Source organism: Euleptes europaea, chromosome 2 (genome assembly GCF_029931775.1).
Source record: "Euleptes europaea isolate rEulEur1 chromosome 2, rEulEur1.hap1, whole genome shotgun sequence".
Lineage (NCBI taxonomy): Eukaryota > Metazoa > Chordata > Lepidosauria > Squamata > Sphaerodactylidae > Euleptes > Euleptes europaea.
The window spans coordinates 35,292,343-35,315,846 of record NC_079313.1 but is presented as its reverse complement, the minus strand read 5'-3'; the positions used below and the strand labels follow the sequence as shown (position 1 = coordinate 35,315,846).

General features: G+C 42.1%; 1 protein-coding gene across 1 annotated transcript; it reads left to right on the top strand.

Moving 5' to 3' along the window:
- The first annotated feature begins 829 nt into the window (after window positions 1–829).
- Window positions 830–23,260, top strand: ZBTB41 (zinc finger and BTB domain containing 41). Its single transcript, XM_056867571.1, has 10 exons — window positions 830–2,012; window positions 6,920–7,127; window positions 10,721–10,790; window positions 11,380–11,527; window positions 13,564–13,693; window positions 15,674–15,769; window positions 16,141–16,247; window positions 20,004–20,109; window positions 21,917–22,005; window positions 22,552–23,260. Exons 1-10 carry the CDS (start codon window positions 893–895, stop codon window positions 23,205–23,207), a joined length of 2,730 nt encoding a protein of 909 aa, XP_056723549.1. The 5' UTR covers window positions 830–892; the 3' UTR covers window positions 23,208–23,260.
- Window positions 23,261–23,504: the final 244 nt, after the last annotated feature.

The window sequence follows — 23,504 nt, the reverse complement described above, 5'->3', positions numbered from 1 at the left end:
TATTTTTATTGCTGTTCTTTCTGTATCTGTGATAACAAATGTATGAAATACATTTTCAGTGCATTCCTGAGCGGAATGCCTGCACCAGGCTAAGGAGGCAACGCGGCTGCGCTGCCTCCACAGGAGGTTTTGGCCCCGCTGAAACCTCCTCCCAGTGCAAAAACTCCGTGCAAAACTCTGTGCAAAAAATAAAAAGGGGCGTTGCCTGGCCGAAACAGCTTTGGAGGCCAACTAAAGGCATCCCCGCCTGGTGCCTTAACGCCTCAGGAACGCCTCCCGGGATGCTGGCGCAGCCTTTGCCAGCGTTTGGACACCAGTGGAAGGCTCCGTCAGTGTCCCGGCTTGGCTCTGCTGCAGCAGCGGCCCTTGACCAGCGTTCGGGCCTTCCCGCCAGCATACAAGACGTTTATGCCAGCATTGGCTGCTTGGACGCCGGTGTGGGGGGCCCCGGACGCTGGTGTGGCTTTCGCCCTGGAGGCTCAGGAAAGCGCTGTTTGTTTTAATGAAGGAACAAAAACCTGTTAGCTGTGCATGTTACTCTGGCATCTCCTGATAACATAAAAAAAATATTGATGGTTGCTTTTGTTAAAAAGCATGGGCTATGCTGCCTATGTAAATTTATTTGTTTGAGAGTTTGCTCACTAAATATTTTAAAATGAAAGCACATTGTCGTTTTGGTTTCTAGGACTGCTGTGGATACTGGGTTGTAGTGCAAACGTCTGTTAACAGGCAGTTCTGATTCTACTGAAAAATTACTTGTTATTGTACTACAAACACATTTATTTGTTTTACTTTAGGTCGTAACTTTTAGCATCAAGAACTGAAGCAGCTTTCCAGTTGCAAGTCTTTTAATTACATATGAAGTTTCTAATTTTAAAGTGGCACAACTGCAATGAAGAAAAGAAGAAAGTTCACTGCAAATCTAGATGACAAAGTATGCCGTGCTCGCCAGAAGGCATCTTCTAACAAGATTCTTGTAGCAGACTCAGAACAAGAAACTACTGTTGATTCTGCAAAGGTTGCTACTGCAGATGAGCTTGCATATTCCAAAGAACTTCCTCCATCACAAGGTCAAAGAGAGCTTTTGAGTTCTCTGCAGTATAACAGAAATCTTCTCAAATACTTAAATGATGATCGACAGAAGCAGCCATCTTTTTGTGATCTGCTCATAATTGTTGATGGAAAAGAATTCAGTGCCCACAAAGTAGTCGTTGCTGTTGGAAGTAGTTATTTTCATGCTTACTTGAGCAAAAATCCGAGAACTGATGTCATTACCTTGGATCATGTAACTCATTCAGTATTCCGTCATCTCCTTGAGTTTCTGTACACATCAGAGTTTTTTGTGTATAAAAAGGAAATCCCCTTAGTTTTAGAGGCAGCCAAGTTTTTAGATATTATTGATGCGGTTAAACTGCTAAATGGTGAAAATGTTTCTAGTTCGCAGTCTGATGAGAGAACTGAGAGCCCAACACGAGTACAAACATTCAGTGAATTGACTCATAAAGCTGCAAGCAATCACCAGTGTGCTTTGTGCAATCGAAACTTCTGTTACAAGAAATCCTTAGAAAATCACTTGTCCAGAGCCCACAAATCGCTTACCCGAGAAAAAGGTGATGGCCTAAAAATGGTTGAGAGGGCAGATATTTCTACTAGAAGGTCCATGCGAAATCGCAAGTGTCCAGCTAAGTTTGAGCAAAGTGACAATGACAGTGGGGAATCATCTGATAGCTATCTTGATAATGATGTTCCTGGCAAGGAAAACAGTGAATCTGAAGATAGTGGGAGTGAGTATAATACTGATGATGGCAGGCAGGAAGAAGACACGTCTGGGGATGATACTGGGTCTGAAGGGCAAAGTGAAAAAGAACATCAAGAAGATGGTCAGGAACCAGATAGCCTGGCAAGAAATAATTGTGAAAGCACTCTGTCAACATATATGCCAGTCATCGTGCAGAACAGTAGCAAAAAATGTTTGCAGTGCCCTAAGTGTGATAAAACATTTGATCGAGCAGGTAAGAGGCAGTATTTTTTTCCTTTACCTGTCGAATGATGTTCAGTTGGTAAACAGTCTAATGGCTGTGGTTTGCCTGATGGTTCTTTCATTGAAAGTGAGGCGCTACCTGCAGACCTAGTGTCAATTTGGGGAGTGCTGAGAGCTGGCTGCCTAAACTCAACCCTTGCCAGGCTTTATTTCCACATGTACTACTCCCCCCCCCCATCCATAAACCCTGAGCATGCAGCTGAAGACACAAACTGTAGCTGGATGAAAATGGCCACAACTTTATTGGTTACTGCAACAAGGCATTGGCATGGCATAGGGGCATGATCTGTAGACATTGGCCAGCCCGTCCGCTGGCTGCCGATGCGGGCTATGGTGGGAGGATGGAGTTTCACTAGCTTTCACCCGTGATTTGTGTGCTGTGGCTCGAAGTGAAATTATGGCAGGTAGCCCCAGAATAATCCAGCCCCCAGTAAAATGACAGGAGTAACTATCCAAAAACCCAAAAGAAGATCAGAAAGGCAGGGGGAGGAGGGAAGGTTGGCTCAGAATGATATCCCCTGTGGGTCTACTTGCATGCAAGCTCCAAAAACTTTGACCAGTGTCCTGACCTTATTCGCCTCTCCTCCCACAACCCAACCTTCGATCCGTACTGTGGACAGCCACGTGGTCAACAGAAGCATGCTGCTTCATCGCTCCCCTTCCCTGCTGTGCTAGTAAAACCCCAAGCCCTGAACCAAAACCCAAAGGAAGCAAAGCAAGGCTGGGGGTGGGTAGCCTACCGGCCTCGCAGGTCCACTTGCAAGTAGCAGGAACTCAGGGGCTATTCAGGTTTTTAACCTGAAAATTACCCCAATTATCCTCTTTGGTGTTGTCATCTGGATTACAGTCATCAATGAATCTATAGATCATCCACTGCTTCAGTTCTTACGAAAACTCCTAAATGCCCCTTGATGTGTTGCTGGCGTTACTCTTCGTTCCGAGTTTGGCCAAATGTCACTTGAAGCTAGGGCGTGGTTGGCTGCCTTTAAACTACACCTTAAACTGTGCTTTAGCACTGAGGGGTTCCTAGCTTCTCTGAAGCATGACCCTTTTAAATCCTCATGGCAAAAAATCTTAGATGAGAAACTGTCGTTGTCCTGCGAGAAGCCCAACATGTTATTAGATCTTGGGGAAACTGAAGCTTTTACCAAAATTAAAAAGCGCATTAAAGAGCTTGATTATAACAGCACTACTTTTTGTGCTCGTCGCGTCTGTTCATCCCAATTCTTCGGAATACCCCCTCTACGTGGTCTGCCTGCCTATACATGTTATCTGTCAACTCCTCGTCTCTGTAGAGCTTTTTGCTTGGCTAGATTGAATGCTAACCCTTCTATTGTAATGCAGGGCAGAATTCTGAATATGCAATACTCCGACAGGATCTGCCCTTGCTCTTCTGGCTCTATTGACTCATTAGCCCATGCCCTTTTGGAATGCCGCTTTTACGAGGAACTTCGATCACACTATATTTCCCCCCTTTTAATATACAAATCCAATGCCTCTGTGACTGACATAATGCCTTTTTTACTAAGCGATAGGGACCCCAAGGCTACATTGTCAGTGGCAAGATTTGTTTCAGTCCTTATATCCCTCCAACACTAGATATATGCTGCTCAAGATCAATTGATCAAGGAGCTTCTAAGGGATAAAGGGAAAGGAAAGTAGCAGGAACGCTGCAACTGCTGACATTGCCCGGGCTGCCTCGCCTCCTGCTCTCCCAACTCTGACTTGACCTAAGAGCTATGTGTAGCAAACACTGATGAGCTGTTCCGTCGTTGCTCTTCTCTCCGAACTTGAAGCAGGCAGCAGAATGGGGTCAGGAGAGGCCTCTTTTTCTGCTCGGAATCCGGACCGTCCCATCGTGCTTGCCCCCGAGCCCTGTTTGGCCCATTTGAACTGGGAGGGGGGGCATCGGCGGCTGCATGGCCATAGGCGCATTGCAAGCCTCGCGCCACCTGCCATGTGTTGCCCCCACCTCCCTGAGTTGGCTGCCCTGGGACCTGGTGGGCTCTGCTGCTCCCTGCCTTGCTCCCCGCCCCCACTGCCCAGCATTCCAGTGCCAGCTCAGGTCCACCCCCCGGCACAGGCCCACAAATGGCTCTGCAGGTAAGTCTGAGCCCGTGCTTAACAGTGGCATCTTGCACATGTTAATGTAACATGGCATCTTAACAATGGCATCTTGCACATGTTAATGTAACAGTAGAGAATAAAAGTGTAAAATACATGGACCAACAAAACTGAAACTTTGCAGAGCCATGTTTCTTCTAAATTGTGTTAAGTCTTGATACCAGGTTTTTAGCAGTGGTGTGCAATAATTTAAACCAGACTGTATTACTTTTTCTATTAAATGTATGTAAACAGACTTAGGAAGAGAACACACATTCTTCTGTCATTCAGAGATAATAGACACGTGCGTTATCTTTAGAGGTTTATACTTTTATGTAAGCATGTGGGTGTTATAAAGATTGGTCTTCAGCTATTTCTAGGGCTTTGGGTCCCTATTGGGGAGAGAGACGGACTATAAATGAATAAAATAAGAAAACAAAGAGGATTTTGGAGGGAGCATAAGAACGTAAGTAAACCCATGTTGGATCAGACAAAGGCCCATCAAGTCCAGCAGTCTGTCCACACAGTGGCCAACCAGGTGCCTCCAGGAAGCCCACAAGCAAGACCACTGCAGCAGCATTATCCTGCCTGTGTAGCACTGCACCTAATATAATAGGCATGCTCCTCTGATCCTGGAGAGAATAGGTATGCATCATGACTAGTAAACATTTTGACTAGTAGCCATGAATAGCCTTGTCCTCCATGAACATGTCCACTCCCCTCTTAAAGCCTTCCAAGTTGGTGGCCATCCACATCCTGGGGCAGGGAGTTCCACAGTTTAACTAGGCGTTGTGTGAAGAAACACTTCCTTTTACCTGTTTTGAATCTCTCACCCTCCAGCTTCAGTAGATGACCCCACATTCTAGTATTATGAGAGAGGGAGAAAAGCTTCTCCCTGTCCAATCTCTCCATACCAAGCATAATTTTATAGAATTCTATCACATCTCCCCTTAACTTCCTTCTTTCCAAGCTATACAGCCCTAAGCGTTTTAACAGCTCCATATAGGGCAGTTGCCCTGATCCTTTAGGAAATTGGGTGCTTGGGGAAGGTTAGCAAACATCCAAACCACCAACTCCTTTGTTAAGCTTTTTGGCTGGCTCCAGCTCATGGCTGATCATCTGACATGGCCAGATGCTGCAATCACATTAATTCTGAGGGCTACCTGTCCATCTTCCCTATGGAGAAGGGAATTTCATAATCGTGGGTCCATCTGGGTGCAAGCCAGTAATAACCCTACAGTCTCCTGTGGACGATAAACTATCCCAGTCCTTGAGCACCTATCATTAAAGTATTATATAAGATTAGAAGGGGATTGTAGGCTGAGGTTAAAGGTGAATTTTTGTTCTGGAGAGCTTCAATGTCACTACTTTCAGTTGCTGACGTGGGGATAGCAATATGTACTTTGGCATGACATGAGAAAGAGATCAGGTTCAGGAATCTGGGAGTCTAACAGAGAAGCTGTGTCTGATGCCTCCAGATAGTCGGTAGAAAACGTTTTACTACTTTCACCTCAGCATCTGGCCCAACAGCAACATCAAGAGAACAATTGATGACTGGCTGCTAGAGGGACTATTGGCATGGTGCTTGTTTGCATTTTGCCATCATTAGCTATTAACTGTTGTAAATCTCCTAGGTACCTGCCAAGAGCTGATATGAAGTCACATGGTGAGGATGGTGGTGATACCTAATTATGCTTCAAACAATGTTCTGTTAGCTCTGCCAGCCAGGAGAAGAAACACAATTTATCAGCTGGGAAACTGGTCCTCCCAAGTCAGAGGGGGTTTGTAGGAGAATAATTCTTTGGTTCCTGCGGTGGCTGGTCTTTCCCCACCTTCCCTTTACAATACTTCCATGTGACCCCATAAAGGTATTGCTGGGATCCATTTGGACAAAAATACTACCCAGTATGGGGGTGGGCTTCAGTGATGATGGGAAATAAGGCAATGTCACCTGCACCTTTTCCACTACTGGCACGGCTTATGACAAGCTTTTAAGTGGAGATAGTTTTAGTCAGTCCTCTTTGTTCAATAGTTGGCCTATATGAATTAATGAAAACCTTTAATGGCATAAGTAATATTGCAATTGTTACAGAAGGTACATAAAATATGCAGTCATTAAGTTGGCCTATATGTACTTGGTAAAAGGTAAAGGTCCCCTGTGCAAGCACCAGGTTATTCCTGACCCATGGGGTGACGTCACATCCCGATGTTTTCTAGGCAGTCTTTGTTTGCGGGGTGGTTTGCCAGTGCCTTCCCCAGTCATCTTCCCTTTACCCCCAGCAAGCTGGGTACTCATTTGACCGACCTCAGAAGGATGGAAGGCTGAGTCGACCTTGAGCGGGCTACCTGAAACCGACTTCCGTTGGGATCGAACTCAGGTCGTGAGCAGAGCTTTTGACTGCAGTACTGCAGCTTAACACTCTGCGCCACGGGGCTCCTATATGTACTTGGACCTGGTGGCTTTTTGTCCATGATGTCCCTGCTATCCTCTGGAATTATAAAGGACTGGTGTGAGGAAAGGGAAGGCTGGGGAAGATCCTCTGTTCAAATGCCATCCACTCACACAGCCATAGGATCCAGCCTCACGTTTGGATCTCCTGTAGCTACTTCACGTTTGTTGTATACTTGCTATAAAATGATATGACTGGAAAAGGCCTTGGAATGGTAATAAAACCTGTAAATTATACATGGCAAGATTGAATGCCAGAGTGCATTTACTAGTGTCGTTTGCTGGCTGGTTATTTAATAATTTAGGGCAAATGGTTTGTTTTGCAGGGAAATATGAGAGCCACACTCGTGTGCATACTGGTGAGAAGCCTTTTGAGTGTGACATCTGTCATCAGCGCTATTCGACCAAATCCAACTTAACAGTTCACAGAAAGAAACACAATAATGAACTAGAGTTTCATAAAAAAGAACACAAATGCTCATACTGTAACAAACTACATGCCACTAAAAAGACCTTGCTTAAACATGTGAAAAGGCAAGTATGAATGAAACTTGGTGTATTATTTGTATAATGTGGTTTCAGCATCGCATGGTACTAAAATATATATATATCTTTTTGTGTTGATGCCATTGTCTATAGAAACAGTTTTTGTGTGAATGACATTCTCTATTGAGCCTCTTTGCACAGTTTTGTGAAGTACTATTACATTGGCTTTAAAGTACTTTGTTCAGCCAGTTCACATTAATCTTGCTGTGGTGAAAGACAGGCATATGTGCATGGAGCTGAATGGATCTAGAACAAAATGTACACAGTGTGAGCTGTATTTTGGGAGAAAAGGAGTAATAGTTAATGAGCGGAAAGCAATTATTTCTGGAACCTAAACCTAGTTCTCGTAGGTTATCCGGGCTGTGTAACCGTGGTCTTGGTATTTTCTTTCCTGACGTTTCACCAGCAGCTGTGGCAGGCATCTTCAGAGGAGTAACACTGAAGGACAGTGTCTCTCAGTGTTACTCCTCTGAAGATGCCGGCTACAGCTGCTGGCGAAACGTCAGGAAAGAAAATACCAAGACCATGGTTACACAGCCCGGATAACCTACGAGAACCAATGAACTCTGACCGTGAAAGCCTTCGACAATATCCTAAACCTAGTACTTAAATTGTTAATCCTTTGGGAACAGAGACAATTACTGATGTAATTGCTGTAAACTAGCCTGAGTCCATGAGATAAATATTGGCTTGTCTTCAACAAGATCAACTAATAGAGTAGACTTTGCAGGAAGGACTTTCCTATTGCAACCCACTGAATCCTCAGAAATTTAATTAATTTATTTAAAACATTCTATTCCTCCTTTTGACCCAACTCAGGGTACCCAGGGTAGAAACATAATAAAATAAAACCATGTCAAACATTAAAAATAGCATTTAAAATAAAAATATATATGTATAAAATATTTAATACTATTAAAACATATAAACAGGATGACTCATATAAGTTTGTGAGGGAACCCCCAAACAAAACCAAGTCTTCACCCGCTGGCAGAAAACGACGATCGATGGAGACTAGACAAATCTCCTTGGGAATGGAGTTCCAAAGTTTTGGTGCCATGACCGAGAAGGCTCTTTTATGGGTTGCCACCCAGCTTGTCTTACATGGTGGGGCACCTGAAGCAAGACCTCTGAAGATCATAGAAGCATAGAGTTGGAAGGACCTCCAGGGTCATCTAGTCCAACACAATGCCGGAAATTCACAACTACCTCCCCCACACACACATACCCAGTGGCCACTGCACCATGCCCAGAAGTTGACTCCAAAAAAGGAACTCTGGCCAAACTGGCTTGAAAGAAAATTGCTTCCTGACCCCAAAGTGGTGACTGGCATTTTCCTGGGCACGTAAGGGCCATGAGAGCCAAGCACTCATGCAAGTCTGCCTGCCCTCCCTCTCATGATCTGCCTATGTTTATAGAATCAGCATTGCTGTCAGATGGCCTTCTAGCCTCTGCTTAAAAACCTCCAAAGTAGGAGAGCCCACTACCTCCTGTGGAACCCTGTTCCACTAAGGAACTGCTCTGTCAGGAGGTTATTCCTAATGTTTAGCCCAAAACTATTTTGATTTAATTTCAACTCATTGGTTCTGGTCTGACATTCAGGTTGATGATCAGAGAGTTTGAGTAGCTTCATATAGGAGTGGGGAGTCCTTAAATTATGCTGGCTGGCCCCAGGCTATTTAGCACTTTAAAGGTCAATACCAGCACGTTGAACGGGCCTGGAAGCAAACTTCAAGCCATTGTAAGTGTAAGAAGACTGATGTGATATTATGCCTATGACCCACCCGGTCAACTTTGTGGCCGCAGCATTCTGTACCAACTGAAGCTTCCGAACAGCTTTCAAGGGCAGCCTCACATAGAGCACATTTGAAATTTGATTGTTGCGGGTCAGTGGATCCTCAGGCACACCTTATGGGGCAAAATGAGGGTTAGCAGTGGGAGGGGAAGAATAAGGTACAAAATGCTGCCCTCTCTTCTGAAGGTGGAAAGTACTGTTAATTCTTTGGAACTGCATGGTAGTAAACAAGCCACTATAAATATGTGGAATTTCTCCCCCCCCCACCCGAAAATAAAAAGAAAGATTACACAACCCGGCCTTATGTGCATCTAGTGCTGCATGCAGTGTCCTTGAGCCATCTTGGTAGCTGAGATAGAGGTGAGCACGTACATCCAGTTTCATGTGTGAATGTTGGTGAATACTTGCACAAATCATTCTGTAGTACTCATATGTGGGGGACATCTGAAACTGGCACCTATGCTGGCCTGTGTGTTAATTAATTTCATCTGTAGTCAGAATGGACATCTCAGGTGGGAAGACCAGACTTGACACTGAATACATGTAATTTAACTTTATGAGAACAGCTGAAGTCGTGTATGCTATTTTTTGTCCCTTGCTGGATATATAAAATATATATGTAGCCTGTGGTCTGCATTCAATGTGTGATTGGGCATGAGATTGTACTTGTGATCATACCTCAATTCTGAAAGTTAATTGGGATACTGATGAACATTCCTGCTTTCAGAGAAGCTTGATCTTTCCATTGTATTGTAATGGAATGGATCTTCCCATTCCATTATAATGTGAATGGAAAGTAATCATGTACACTCATATATAGAATTTATAGATGTGTTTGACATGCAAGGTTTGATTGCATCTTGCTTATAGATTTTTTCAGGTTTCCCATAAAAGTTACTCTTCCTTTTCAGCCAGTAACGTCATAGCACTGTCAAGGTTTTGTTGCTGTTTCAGAATACTATTGTTCTCTTACTTTCCAGTTCCCTCAAAAAGAGAACCAGAAAGTTTTTGGCGCTTTGAAGTTGCTTGTTGCTATCAAAAGTTTTTGTTTATAGTTTCTTGAATACTGTGGCTGGGATCCAGAAAGCTTCTTTGGATGACTGGATGATTAAAGAGGAATGTTTGACTATGCAGTAAAATCCCAATATAACAAGGGAGTACTTTTTCCAGATTTCAAGAACAACTGGAAAGAGCTTCTAAAATCTAAAAGAAATTCCTGAGAACTTTTAAAGATCTAAAATCAGAGCATGAGGTCCCTATCATAATTATATGCACTTCAAAGCAAAGTTCATTGGTTTTGTTGGACTGTGCCACTGTATACCCAGCAGTGCAATCCTATATACAGTTACTCCCGTTTAAATCTATTTAGTGGGGGAAAGAGGAGGGAGAGTTCCAGTTTTCTATAGAAAATTACTTATTATGAACCTGAGTACAAGATGGCTTAAACTGATGCTTGGGCAAATTTATTCTTTTAGTTGATTCCATTCAGGGGAAGGGGTATATCGTAGGAGAAATATACAATTTGGTTGATGCTGTAAAATTGGAAGATAGAGTTGATGCTGTAGCCTTTACCAATGGACTACGTCATCTTATCTAACAAAGTGTGTAGTATTTCAGATGTGAATATGACTCAAGCATCACATTTTGCTTTCTTCATTTGTAGCAAGGAAAGGGGAAAGGTTACTGTTATTAGTAATACAACTTAGTTGTGCCATGCTTAAATTATACAATTATTTGCTATGCTATATGCCCTAAAGAATTACTTTCTCACTGAATTTTCTTCTAGATTCCATCCTGAACATGCAAAAGAATTTTTTTCCATCAAGAAAAAAAGGAGTGAAGGCTGGAAATGTGAGGTAAGCATGCCATTCATTTCACCAGAAAGTTTTTGGCACGTCAGAGATGCCAGTTGCTATCCAAAGTTTGTTTATAGTTTCTTGAATACTGTGGCTGGGGTCCAGTAAGCTGCTTTGGATAATGGCAGTAGCAGGGCATGGGGAGCTGCAATGGGAAGGGCAAAAATGTTATCCCATCCCCAAATGTGTCTCTTCAGGTTTGTGAGTCTTAATACTGCATGGAGCACCTTCTGAAGCTAAGCTAGGTGCAGGATTACAGTTCAAAGATTTCAAATAAAGATGAGTTTATGTAAAGTTGCGGTGTGGTGTGGTTTCGTTCAGTAGTGTGAATAGGTAAATTAATAAAAACGATAGTAATAGTAATCGAGATACTGGGTGATTTATCCTTTATGTGAAGAATGTTGCAAAAGCCTCCAGAAATGGGAAGACAGTTGTCTGTAATTGTGTAGTTGCTCTATAACAAGTGCAGGACAATTTCAGAAAGGTAATATTTTGGTAGGCTTACCACTGGTTTTACTGGCTAAAGCTCTCTTTAATAAGATACATTCCAGGGGGCATTTACAGTTAATATCTGGCTGTTTTGTTTTAGATTTGCAGTAAGTCATTCACTCGGAGGCCTCATTTGGAAGAACACATGATTCTTCACACTCAGAATAAGCCTTTCAAGTGTACCTATTGTGAAGAGCACTTTAAATCTCGCTTTGCTAGACTGAAACATCAAGAAAAGTTCCATCTTGGTATGAAAAAAATCTTATTCCGATAAAAACTGTTCAATATAAATATTTTGTTCAATATGTACATGCTGAATTTGGTGTACTTGGACTCTCAGTAATAAACTCTGTGGGCATTGTATATTCCACAGCTTTCTGGGCTACCCCCCCCCCCCAGCAGTACTTGCTTTAATGTATTATCGAAGACCAGATTTGATATCCACAGTTGTGGTGTTTAATCTCTTCTCTCAGTTCCCCCCCCCCCCACCATTCCAGTTGGGGGAGAGGAGCTGAAGATGTTCCGTTTTCGAATTGTGCTGAAAGCCCTGTAAATTGGGCTTATTTGGTATATACACACGTAGGCCTTTTTTTGTTGTCTGGCTTGTGCTGTATTAATATTCATTCATCCACGTAGGCCTTGCAGGATGCAGGTGTCTGAAGCAGATTGATGTCAAATTAATGAACAACATCACATATAGCAATAAAAGCAAACCAGCAAAAGAAGCAGTAACAATAACTGTAAATTCCAATCTTTCCTTTAAAGCCTTGGGGAGGGGCTGTGGCTCAGTGGTAGAGGATCTGCTTGGCATGCAGAAGGTCCCAGGTTCAATCCCTGGAATCTCCAGGTAAAGAGACTAGGCAGGTAGGTGATGTGAAAGACCTCTGCCTGAGACCCTGGAGAGCCGCTGCCGGTCTGAGTAGACAGTACTGACTTTGATGGACCAAGAGTCTGATTCAGTATAAGGCAGCTTCATGTGTTCATGTGTGTTCATGTGACATAAAAGCAAATATAACCAGCAGTAGAACAGTAAAAACAACAGTAACAGCAGCCTTATCATGTGAATTGGAAGGGGTCTGCTTGTGGGGCAACTTCCTCTTTGCCCAATAGGCTGTCTACAGACTGACACAAACCATTGGAAAGTGGAACAAGGCTGCAGTCCTAAGAACACTTCCCTGGGAATTTGTTAGTAGACCTGCTTAGGATTGCTCCCAGTTTTACTGGCAGGGTCTGCGAGCTTTGCATAATGGAAAGTTTGAAAACTGGTTGATTCAACCATTTCAAATAAATGTGGAGGAAGGTGGTCAGAATTTCTGTTGTGGTATGAATACTGCTTGTTCTGCTTCTGTGCAAATGGACTATTTTTGCTAAGGACAGTGAATAGTCACTCTTCATTGGTTCAGGTTGTTCTTTTTTATTAACAAAAATCTAGTCCTAGTAGACCAGTGAGGGCCCTGACCTGGTTAGTCCAGGCTAACCCAATCTTGTCAGATCTTGGAAGCTAAGTAGGGTTAGCCCTGGCTAGTATTTGGATGGGAGACCATCAAGGAATACTAGAGATGCTATGCAGAGGCAGGCAATGGCAAACCACCTCTGAACGTCTTTTGCCTTGAGAACCCCACCGGGGTGGGGGGTGCTCACCATAAGTCGGCTGCGAGTCGATGGCAAAAAAAAGAAAAAAAAGACCAGAGATGACATTGGGATTTTTCCAGCCTGAAGTTTAAACCAGGAATTCTTAATTCAAGATGCACTATGCCATTTTGGCTGTAACTCCGCTGCCCTGTCTCTTGCATGTTGTGGGTTGGACTGTACCAAATTGTATGCTCCTCAAAGTTATTTAACTAGGTACATCCAATACTGTATGACAGAGTATTTCATCGGGAGGCTAATCTGGTGAACTGGATTTGTTTCCCCACTCCTACACATGAAGCCAGCTGGGTGACCTTGGGCAAGTCACAGCTCTATTAGAGCTCTCTCAGCCCCACCTACCTCACAGGGTGTCTGTTGTGGGGAGGGGAAGGGAAGGTGATTGTAAGCCGGTTTGAGTCTCCCTTAAGTGGTAGAGAAAGTCGGCATATAAAACCAACTCTTCTTCAGTGTGGGCTGTGCTTGCCAAAGCACAGCAAAGATGCAAGTTTTATATTTTATGAAAAGATTTGATCATTGCAAGTAAGGGTTTATACTCTTAGGTTTATACATCTACATTCAAAATATTGTGGTCAGCTGGGGCAAAATACACTTGTTCACTTGCAACAATGTAATTTGTCTTCCTTTCACTTCTCAGGACCTTTTCCATGTGATATTTGCGGTCGTCAGTTTAATGACACGGGAAATCTAAAACGCCATATTGAATGTACTCATGGTGGAAAGAGAAAATGGACTTGTTTTATTTGTGGAAAATCAGTAAGAGAAAGGTAAGTGGTAAAATATATTTGAGCAAATGCGTATATTGTGCCATATAAACTGTTTATTGTTCTTATGCTATCGTACAATATTGCTAAAATTTGAAGATTCCAGTCAATACAGGATACTACACCTAGGTTATTATCGAGAGTTAAGTGGAACATGCATATCATTCCCACTCTGCGGTTACTCTATCAGCTGCCCATCAGATACTAGGCTCAGTTCTGAAGGTATCACTATCACATACAAGCCCTTCATGGCTTTGGTCCGCCTCTCTCCCTATGCTCTGCCATGACAGTATAGGTGCCACCCTACAAATAGGCAAAATAAAAAACTACCCTTACTCGTGCATTCTCTGTTGAGGCCCCCACCTTATGGAATGGCTTCCCTGATGAGGTTAGGAAGGCTCCCACTCTTCTGGTTTTCCAGAAAATTTGCGAAATGGAATTATTCAAGAGGGCTTTTTTGCACTGATACTACAAATAGGACTACTGTAATGAAATGGTTGCATCGGTTAAAGGGATGAGGACTGTATTGCTGCCTATCACTGCATGTATTTGCTGACTGTAGTTTCAACATCTTTTAACGTGTCATGTTTAAATGCTTATGTTTTGTTTCAGCTCTGTTTTAGATTTCTGCTTGTTTTCAGATTTCTGTAGTCTAAAGCCTATTGTCTTGTTTTTTGGATATTCCATTCTGTTGAGTGTATTTGACTTACATTATGTAATCTGCCTTGAGTCTCAGCGAGAAAGGTGGACTATACGTAGCGTAAGTCAAATAAATAAATAAAATCACAATCAAACCTCTCACTTGTTTATACAAAACAATAGTTCCCAAGAGTTGTCTCTCATTACATGTGTAATGCAACCTAGAAATTAAAACCAGGATGAGGGGATGTCGATTGTCACATTTTTACAATGGCTGTGATCACTAGGGGCAGGAATGGGTTTAGCCTCTGCTCAGTGGTGCCATGTGATGCCTGGCCCCCAAAGCACCTGGGGTTTGACAGCCCTCATCTGCCAATCCAAGTGCCAGTTGAGACAATAGGGAAGGTGGAAAATTGAGTTACCTGAGTGGTAAACCTTATTAAGACAGCCCTGTGGCGCAGAGTGGTAATCTGCAGTACTGCTGTCAAAAGCTCTGCTCACAAGCTGAGTTCGATCCTGACGGATCAGTTTCAGATAGCCAGCTCAAGGTTGACTTGGTCTTCCATTCTTCCGGGGTAAATAAAATGAGTACCCAGCTTGCTGGGGGTAAAGTGTAGATGACTGGGAAAGGCAATGGCAAACCTCCCCATAAACACAGTCTGCCTTGTAAATGTCGGGATGTGACATCACCCCATGGGTCAGTAATAACCCGGTGCTTGCATAGGGGACTACCTTTACCTTTCAGCCTTATTAACAAAGGCTAGGAGATAGCTGATGGCCCTGGCTTCACTTGCAATTAGGTTTCCAGAAAACTCTCTGTTTTAAGGCAGATTCTTGGATGGTCCTCAGAGGCAGGTTATTCTTCTGCAAACCTTGAACATTAATCTAGGTCTGGACATTGATGAACCCCCAGGAAGCCAAAGAATAGTGCCATTGACAAGGGAGAATCCAGGCCTCCAAAGGAACCTGGCTGTTTCCTCATGAGTTTAGTATCCTAATTGTCTGTAGCCTGACCTTAATTTCTCAGCTTTAGGTATCAACCATGGAGTCTCTCCTGCAATCTTAGACAGCATATGGCCTGAGAAGTCAGGGAGCTGACCCCCCAAAATATGGCTCCCAATCCAGAGCTGCTTTGGGGGTTGTAGCAGCTTGTGGGCTGTATGTGGCCCCCTTGGCCATTATTTGCCTGCATCAGGTTTAGTCTACCAGAAACCATTTTAGGACTTCAACATTATTATTCTGCCTAACTGAAAATGTTTAAAAGGGCTTAGGAAGCATATTAGTTCATGTGAATAGCCAAGCATTGGTAAAAGAGTTCCTAATAATTCTTCATTTTCTGTCCAGAACAACTTTGAAAGAGCACTTGAGAATCCACAGTGGAGAGAAACCTCATCTGTGTAGTATTTGTGGGCAGAGTTTTCGTCATGGAAGTTCATACAGGTAACCAAGGATATATTTTGTTATTATTTGTATTATCATTTATTGTTCTAATAATGATGTGATGTTAGGAAAATTTTCTGTGGTATGCACTTTCTGAGGTTAGCAAATATGGGCTACTGAATTTAGCAGACTGGAACCACATCTCAGACTCAAACGTGGTTTTTTGTCAACCAAAACTCTTTTTACACTGTGGTAAAAGAACACTCTGAGAATCATTAGGAGCATCATCAGTCTAAGCGAGTTGTATAAGCCAGAAAAGAATGCAGCATGTTATCCCCTGACATTTTACAGCATTGCTTATATACAGTTCTAATCAGAAATGCACCAAGATTAAACACCAATACCTAAAAGTTCTATGTTAATTAATACAGGCTTCATCTACGAGTCCACCATGATGACAAAAGGTATGAATGCGAAGAATGTGGAAAGACATTTATTCGCCATGACCATCTGACAAAGCACAGAAAGATACACTCAGGTAAGGCATTAAGTTTTCGTTTTCTCATTCAAACACCAGTTTCTACAGGCTGCTATCCACAGACCCCACTCAGGAATACCAGCGAGAACTCAACAAAATCATGAAGAAATTACCAAAACACATACAGGAACGAATTGATATGGATTCACCTCAAGAACCTCGACCAGGCACTTTCTACCTCCTGCCTAAGATACATAAACCTGGCAACCCTGGACGCCCCATTGTTTTGAGCATTGGAACCATCACCGTAGGAGTATCAGGATATATGGACTCCCTTCTGAGACCATATGTCATTAATACCCCCAGCTATGTCCGAGACACCACAGACTTCCTAAGGAAACTACAGTCCATCAACCGTCTCCCAGAAAACAGCATTCTAGTCACCATGGATGTGGAGTCTCTCCCATGACGACGGGCTACAAGCCATTAGAAATACCATCCCTGACAACAACACAGCAGATCTGGCTACACAACTCTGCAGGTTTGTTCTCACTCACAACTACTTCCGGTTTAGTAAGGACTTATACCTTCAAATCAATGGCACTGCCATGGGCACTCGCATGGCTCCACAATATGCCAACATTTTCATGGCAGATCTAGAACAACGTTTTCTGAACTCATACCCACTGGCACCTCTCCTTTACTTGAGATTCATTGATGACATGTTCTTTGTCTGGACTCATGGCAAAGAAGCCCTTGAAAGATTTCACCAGGCTTTCAACGACTTCCACCCCATTATCAATCTAACTATGAATTACTCCGAACAAGAAATCAACTTCCTAGACACCACAGTACGGATCCACAGGGGACACACAAGCACCACATTGTACCGGAAACCGACGGATCGGCAAACGTATCTACATGCGTCTAGCCACCACCCCAACCATATCAGACAATCCATTGTCTATAGCCAAGCCCTATGCTATAGTTGCATCTGCTCCAGTCCTTCAGACAGAGATACACACTTGAGAGACCTACAGCAAACATTTTTGCAACTACAATATCCTGCTGATATGGTGAGAAAGATGATTGAGAAGGCCAGAATGATACCCAGGCACAACTTACTACAAGATAAGCCCAGAGAGAATGACAACAGAACACCTCTGGTTGTCACTTATAGCTCCCAACTAAAACCAGTCCAACGTATTATTAAGGACCTACAATCAATGCTGGATAGTGACACTTCCCTCACTGAAGCACTGGGGGGGGGGGGCGTCCCTTTCTTGCTTACAGACAGCCGGCTAACCTAAAACAACTTCTCACCCATGATGATAAACTACTTAACAGGAACATGGACTCTGGCACCAAGGCCTGCAACAAACCAAGGTGCCAACTTTGCCCTCATATAGATTCTAGGAACATCATCTCTGGACCCACCAATGTCAGCCATACTATCTCAGGTTCATACTCCTGCTCATCTTCTAATGTGATTTATGCCATCACATGTCAGTAATGCCCTTCCACAATCTACATTGGACAAACAGGTCAGTCTCTTAGATAAAGATTAAATGGACATAAGTCTGACATCAGAAACTACAATATTCAAAAACCAGTGGGAGAACATTTCAATCTTCCAGGACATTCTGTTGCAGATTTAAGAGTAGCAGTTCTCTTACAAAGGAATTTCAAAGGGAGATTGGAAAGAGAAACTGCTGAATTACAGTTGATATTCAAACTAAAGTCAATGCATTTACCTGGGCTGAATAAAGACCTTGCATTCATGGCCCATTACCAATGCTGATTTCTCCACACCCATCTCTCCCCTGGACATCACAGACTCTTCTGCATACAACACCTAATCCCATCACGCCTGCTATTCACATTTACATACTGTTAACATTTACATACTAATGCTTGCCTGAATTCACTCTCCTCTACTTAAAGACAGATGGATTCACATTCTAGCTGTATCTGAAGAAGTGAGCTGTGGCTCACGAAAGCTCATACCCTGCCATAAAATATTTTTGTTAGTCTTTAAGGTGCTACTAGACTTTTGCTCTTTTCTACAACCGGAGAATGTGTAATTCTGGGTTTTTTTAGGCTGTTGTATATCCTTTATATAGTATCATATCCTAGTCTCTCATTACTATATGGTAATAACTTTATGATAGTTTTATTCTTTCTCCTGAAGAAAACTGAAAGTAACTTAAAAAGAAAAAAGATAAATAACTCACTTTGTACATCTTCCTAAGAAACAAAAGAGTAGGTACCTTCCTATCAAACTCTGGGAGGCAGTTCCTTTACATGGGGCCACAACTGTAAAAACCTGAAGCAGACGGTGGTAATTTTATCAAACCTGTAAGTGGGAACAGATAACAGATCCTGCTGGGGTGAGTGAAGCAGTTGCATGGATTCATATGGGGAGAGCGGAGAAAAGATCTTGGAGTCATCGTAGATAGCCCAATGAAAGTGTAATCCCAGCCCAATGAAAGTGTAATCCCAGTGCGCAACAGTGGTGAAAAAGGCAAACTCTATGGTAGGGATTATTAGGAAAGGGATTGAAAATAAAACAGCCAATATTATAATGCCCCTGTATAGATCTATGGTGCAGCCTCATTTGGAATACTGTGTACAGTTCTGGTCACATATCTCAAAAAAAGACATTGCAGAGCTGGAAAAAGTATGGAAGGGGGCAACCAAGATGATTAGGGGGTTGGAGCATCTTCCCTATGAGGAAAGGCTGAAGAGTCTGGGACTTTTCAGTTTAGAAAAGTGACAACTAAAGGGGGACACGATAGAAGTTTCTAAAATTATGCATGGGGTGGAGAGAGTTGTCAGAGGAATTTTTCTCCTCCCAAGATACTAGAACTCGAGGGCATCCAATGAAGCGGATGGACTGTAGATTCAGGACAGACAAAAAGAAATACTTCTTTACACAGACAGTGATTAAAATGTGGAATTCAATGTCAGGATGTAGTGATGGCCACAAGTATAAACAGCTTTAAAAGGGGATTGGATAGATTCATGGAGGATAGGTCTATGAGTAGCTACTAGCCATAGTGACTAAAAGGGAATTCCACATTCAGAGACAGTCAACCTCTGAATTTCGGTGCCAGGAGTCGACATTAGGGGAAGGCCTCTGCCTCTAAGCTCTGTTGTTGGCCCTCCAGAGGAACTGGTTGTTGGCCACTGTGTGAGGCAGGATGCTGGACTAGATGAACCACTGGTCTGATTATGTTTTTAGGTAGCAGGGAGTTATTGGATCCAACCCATTATGCTTTAAGGAGAAAACACATAGGAGTGGGGTTATTTAAATTAGGTTTGAAACACAAGGCTGCCATTCATAACAATACATGAAGTTATTCTTTCGAAACAGGGTTTTTTTTGTGATCAAGTAGTGGAAACTTAATGGCATGTGATACTATCATCTGCATGTGGGAGTTACATTTTTTATGTTCTTTAAGCCTTTCTAATAATGCCAGACCAGTTTGCTTGTTTTTTCTGCTCTTTATTAATTAAGAGTTCTCTACCCATAAAGCAAAACCATAGGAGAACTGGCTCTAACCAAAGAGAGCAAGTAGTTATTGCACAAGAAAAACTAAGACTGTGTTAAAAAGTTGCTCTTCTGTTTGGAGGAACTCTTGTTCTAGAGGTCCTCGCTTTGAACAGTAGCGACTTCATTTTGGTATATGTTCCCCTGCAGAGATACAAAAGTGTTCATGGCTGGTTGTAGTTCAGTGACAGCTCTTTTGATTTTTACTGTTAGTACTTGTTATATTTTAATAAAATTATTCAGATTGATATTGGTTTTCTCAGGGGAAAAGGCACATCAGTGTGAAGAATGTGGAAAATGTTTTGGTCGAAGAGATCACCTCACTGTTCATTATAAAAGTGTTCATCTAGGTGAAAAGGTGTGGCAAAAGTAAGTTTATCTTAATTCTGAAACCTATTCATAATTTGGCTGAGATCATACATGATTCGGATGTCAGCTCTTTGCTGTATTCTTCATGATTGTATTCCAAGATGAATTTAAAGCAGGGGTGTCGAATTCATTTGTCATGAGGGCCGGATGTGACATAAATGTCACTTGGTCAGGCCGGGCCATGTTTACCATCAAATTTAATGCCAGGTACTGAAGATACAAACTTTATAGAAGACACAGACAAAGCCAATTAATGATATTATTTTTTTACTTTATTTGTACTTAAAATACAAATTTGCTTAAAACAATAACACTCTTTTATTTTATGTAACAGTCTTTGATCATTGATACCTTGGGACTCAGGAGGTGGCTGCCTTGGCTGGCAAGCCCACAGCATGTTCACCAGCCCAGATAGGGAGTGGGAGGGGGTGGCAGTCTCAGCTGGAGAACCTCATCCAAAATATACAGCTAATGGCACACAAAATAGTAATATACTTATTTAAAGCATATACTGGCACGGATTCATTTGTTCATACATATATTTCTTTTATTTAAACATCAGTATGTTTCTTCAATACATTTTCTATATACATTAACTTCTTCCAAAAATCAGCCACATAATATCTTATATACAGTTCAGCTGGAGAACCTGCAGCGGGCTTACCAGCCCAGTTTGGGAGCAGGGGTGGCTGCCTCAGCTGGTGAGCCTGCAGTGGGTTCGCCAGCCCAGATTGGCAGTGGGGGCTGCCTTGGTTTTTAATTCACCATTGTATTCAGCATAGGTTTTTTGTGTGTGGTTGTTAATTTTTCTAGGCAGTTTTGATTTTTGATTATTTTTTTTCTTTATTGCCTTGGCAATAGTGGCACGAAGTCCTGCTACCAAAATATATTATAAATTGTGAAGTAGGTGTACATACCTTTTCATTGCAGTTTGGTCAAAGTGTTAGTGGAATACATTGTATTTCCACATGCAGAAAAAAGTATTGATTAACAGCATCTTTCCAGTCGCCACACTTTCTAGCCAGCATGGTGCAGTGGTTAAGAGCAGTGGACTCTAATCCGGAGAACTGGGTTTGATTCCCCTCTCCTCCACATGAGCAGCGGACTCTAATCTGGTGAACTGGGTTGGTTTCCCCACTCCTACACATGAAGCTTGCTGGGTGACCTTGGGTTAGTCACAGTTCTCTCCAAACTCTCGCAGCCCCACCTACCTCACAAGATGTCTTGTGGGGAGAGGAAGGGAATACAATTGTAAGCTGGTTTAAGACTCCTTAAAGGTAGATAAAATTGGGGTATAAAAACCAGCTCTTCTTCATTATATAATTCTGAATCTGAACAGTAGATAAAATGACAATCCTGGTACCAACCACAAATTTGTACTCATGGGAGCAATATCAATATATTAATTCAGTTTCCTTTAACACTAAGGGAAATTGGCCTGGGAAATTTCTTATCTATGCTACTTCCTCAAATCTTAGTTCCCTTATAGAAAAGATACGTTTTGTTTTTGCAGCTTTTTGATGATTACAAGGACTTTGGGATTAGCTCAGTATCTCTGAATGACTAAAAATATACTGTTATTTGCAAATAATCCTTATTGTTGTATTGGGTAAATTTTTGTCTAGATTTCGGTTCTTCATGAAGAAGAGATTACAATGGTTAAGAATGACCTAAGACATTTACCAGTAGACAGTAATTTAAATAATGATCTATTTCGTACAAGCTTTGGAAATATTCCCATATCTGCAGGGATGAGAATGGCAGTTTATCTTCTAATGCTCCTCTGCTTTGTTTTTTTCTCTTGCAGATACAAAGCAACATTTCATCAGTGTGAAGTCTGCAAGAAAGTCTTTAAGGGGAAATCAAGCTTGGAAATGCATTTTAGGACACATTCAGGTAAAAGCTTCTGAAAACTACCAGGCTTTGCCTGCTCAGGAGGATAACTTTAATATTTAATCTCAGTTATTTAGGATAGAGCGCTGAGCACTTCATATGTATCTGGCCATTCCGGTAACTATGCAGTTGTTCATGTAGGGAGTATCATGTGTAGAGAGTTGTTCATGTAGGGAGTGGACATTTAGTCTACAATGGTACAATGTAGGAAATTGGTTATTGTAAAATAGCCTTCACAGTATCAGTTTTAGGCAATTTTGGTTAATAATGGTTACACAGTCAACATTCTGCTGGTTTTCCTTTCTCTGTAGGAAAGCTTCCCATTATTTTTTGGCAAGCTTTACAGATAAGTTCCTGTAATAATCACTTGACAGAACTTTAAGAGCATGATACATTTTAAATGGTTGCTGCTGCTTTTTTGTGTATGTATGCTAGATATTGTGTAGAATCATTTATCACAATACTTATGTATATAACAAACATCCCAGAACCTAGTTACTATCTGTATAACAAATAATTTGCTTAATTAATGCTGTCTTTTCACCACAGGCGAGAAACCGTATAAATGTCAAATTTGCAACCAGTCCTTCAGGATTAAGAAGACATTAACTAAACACATGGTCATTCATTCAGATGCTCGCCCTTTCAATTGTCAATCTTGTAATGCAACATTTAAACGAAAAGACAAGCTGAAATACCATACTGATCATGTGCACGGAGGAAAATCCACAGAGGAATCACCGAGCCCTCTGCCAGAGGAAAAAACAGTCTCTCTGCCAACAGAGTACACAGCCGATGACAAGACTTACCAAAGTGAGGCTAAACCATTCATGGAACAGACCAAGGTTTATCGAGCAGAAACCAAAAGCATGCTACAGAATGTACCCTCAGAAGTATGTATGCCATTGACCGTGGTACCAGTTCAGATAAATGACCCTCAATCTGATCTTATACAGCGTGCCACCTCCCTCACTCCCCCGCATCCTAATATTCTTCCTCCACAAGCCCCTCCAACTGATTATCAGCAAGCAACAGATCTGGCTTTTCTAGAAAAATATACTCTCACCCCACAGCCAGCAAACATAGTTCATCCAGTCAGACCTGAGCAAATGTTGGATCCCAGAGAACCGTCATATCTTGGGACTCTACTAGGTCTTGATACAGCTCCAGCAGTGCAGAATATTTCAAGTAATGAACCTTCATGATCATGGGACTGCTGTATTCCACTGGTCTTATTAACGCTTAGCTGTCAGAAGGCTAACATGCCTGCTCATATTTTCCTTAGCCTCCTCAGGCTTCTGAGAGCACTGAGCATAATGGAAAGTAAGCTTTTTATGCAACGGTGGAACATTCAGCATTTTAATGCATATTCAGAATATGTTCATCATGTGTCTTTTAAAAAAAATCTAGCTATTTTAAAGACTTCACATCTCTTTCAAAAGGCACTGGTTTCTGGAAATCTTAATTACTTTTCTGGTCATTATCAGCAATCACTGTTCCAT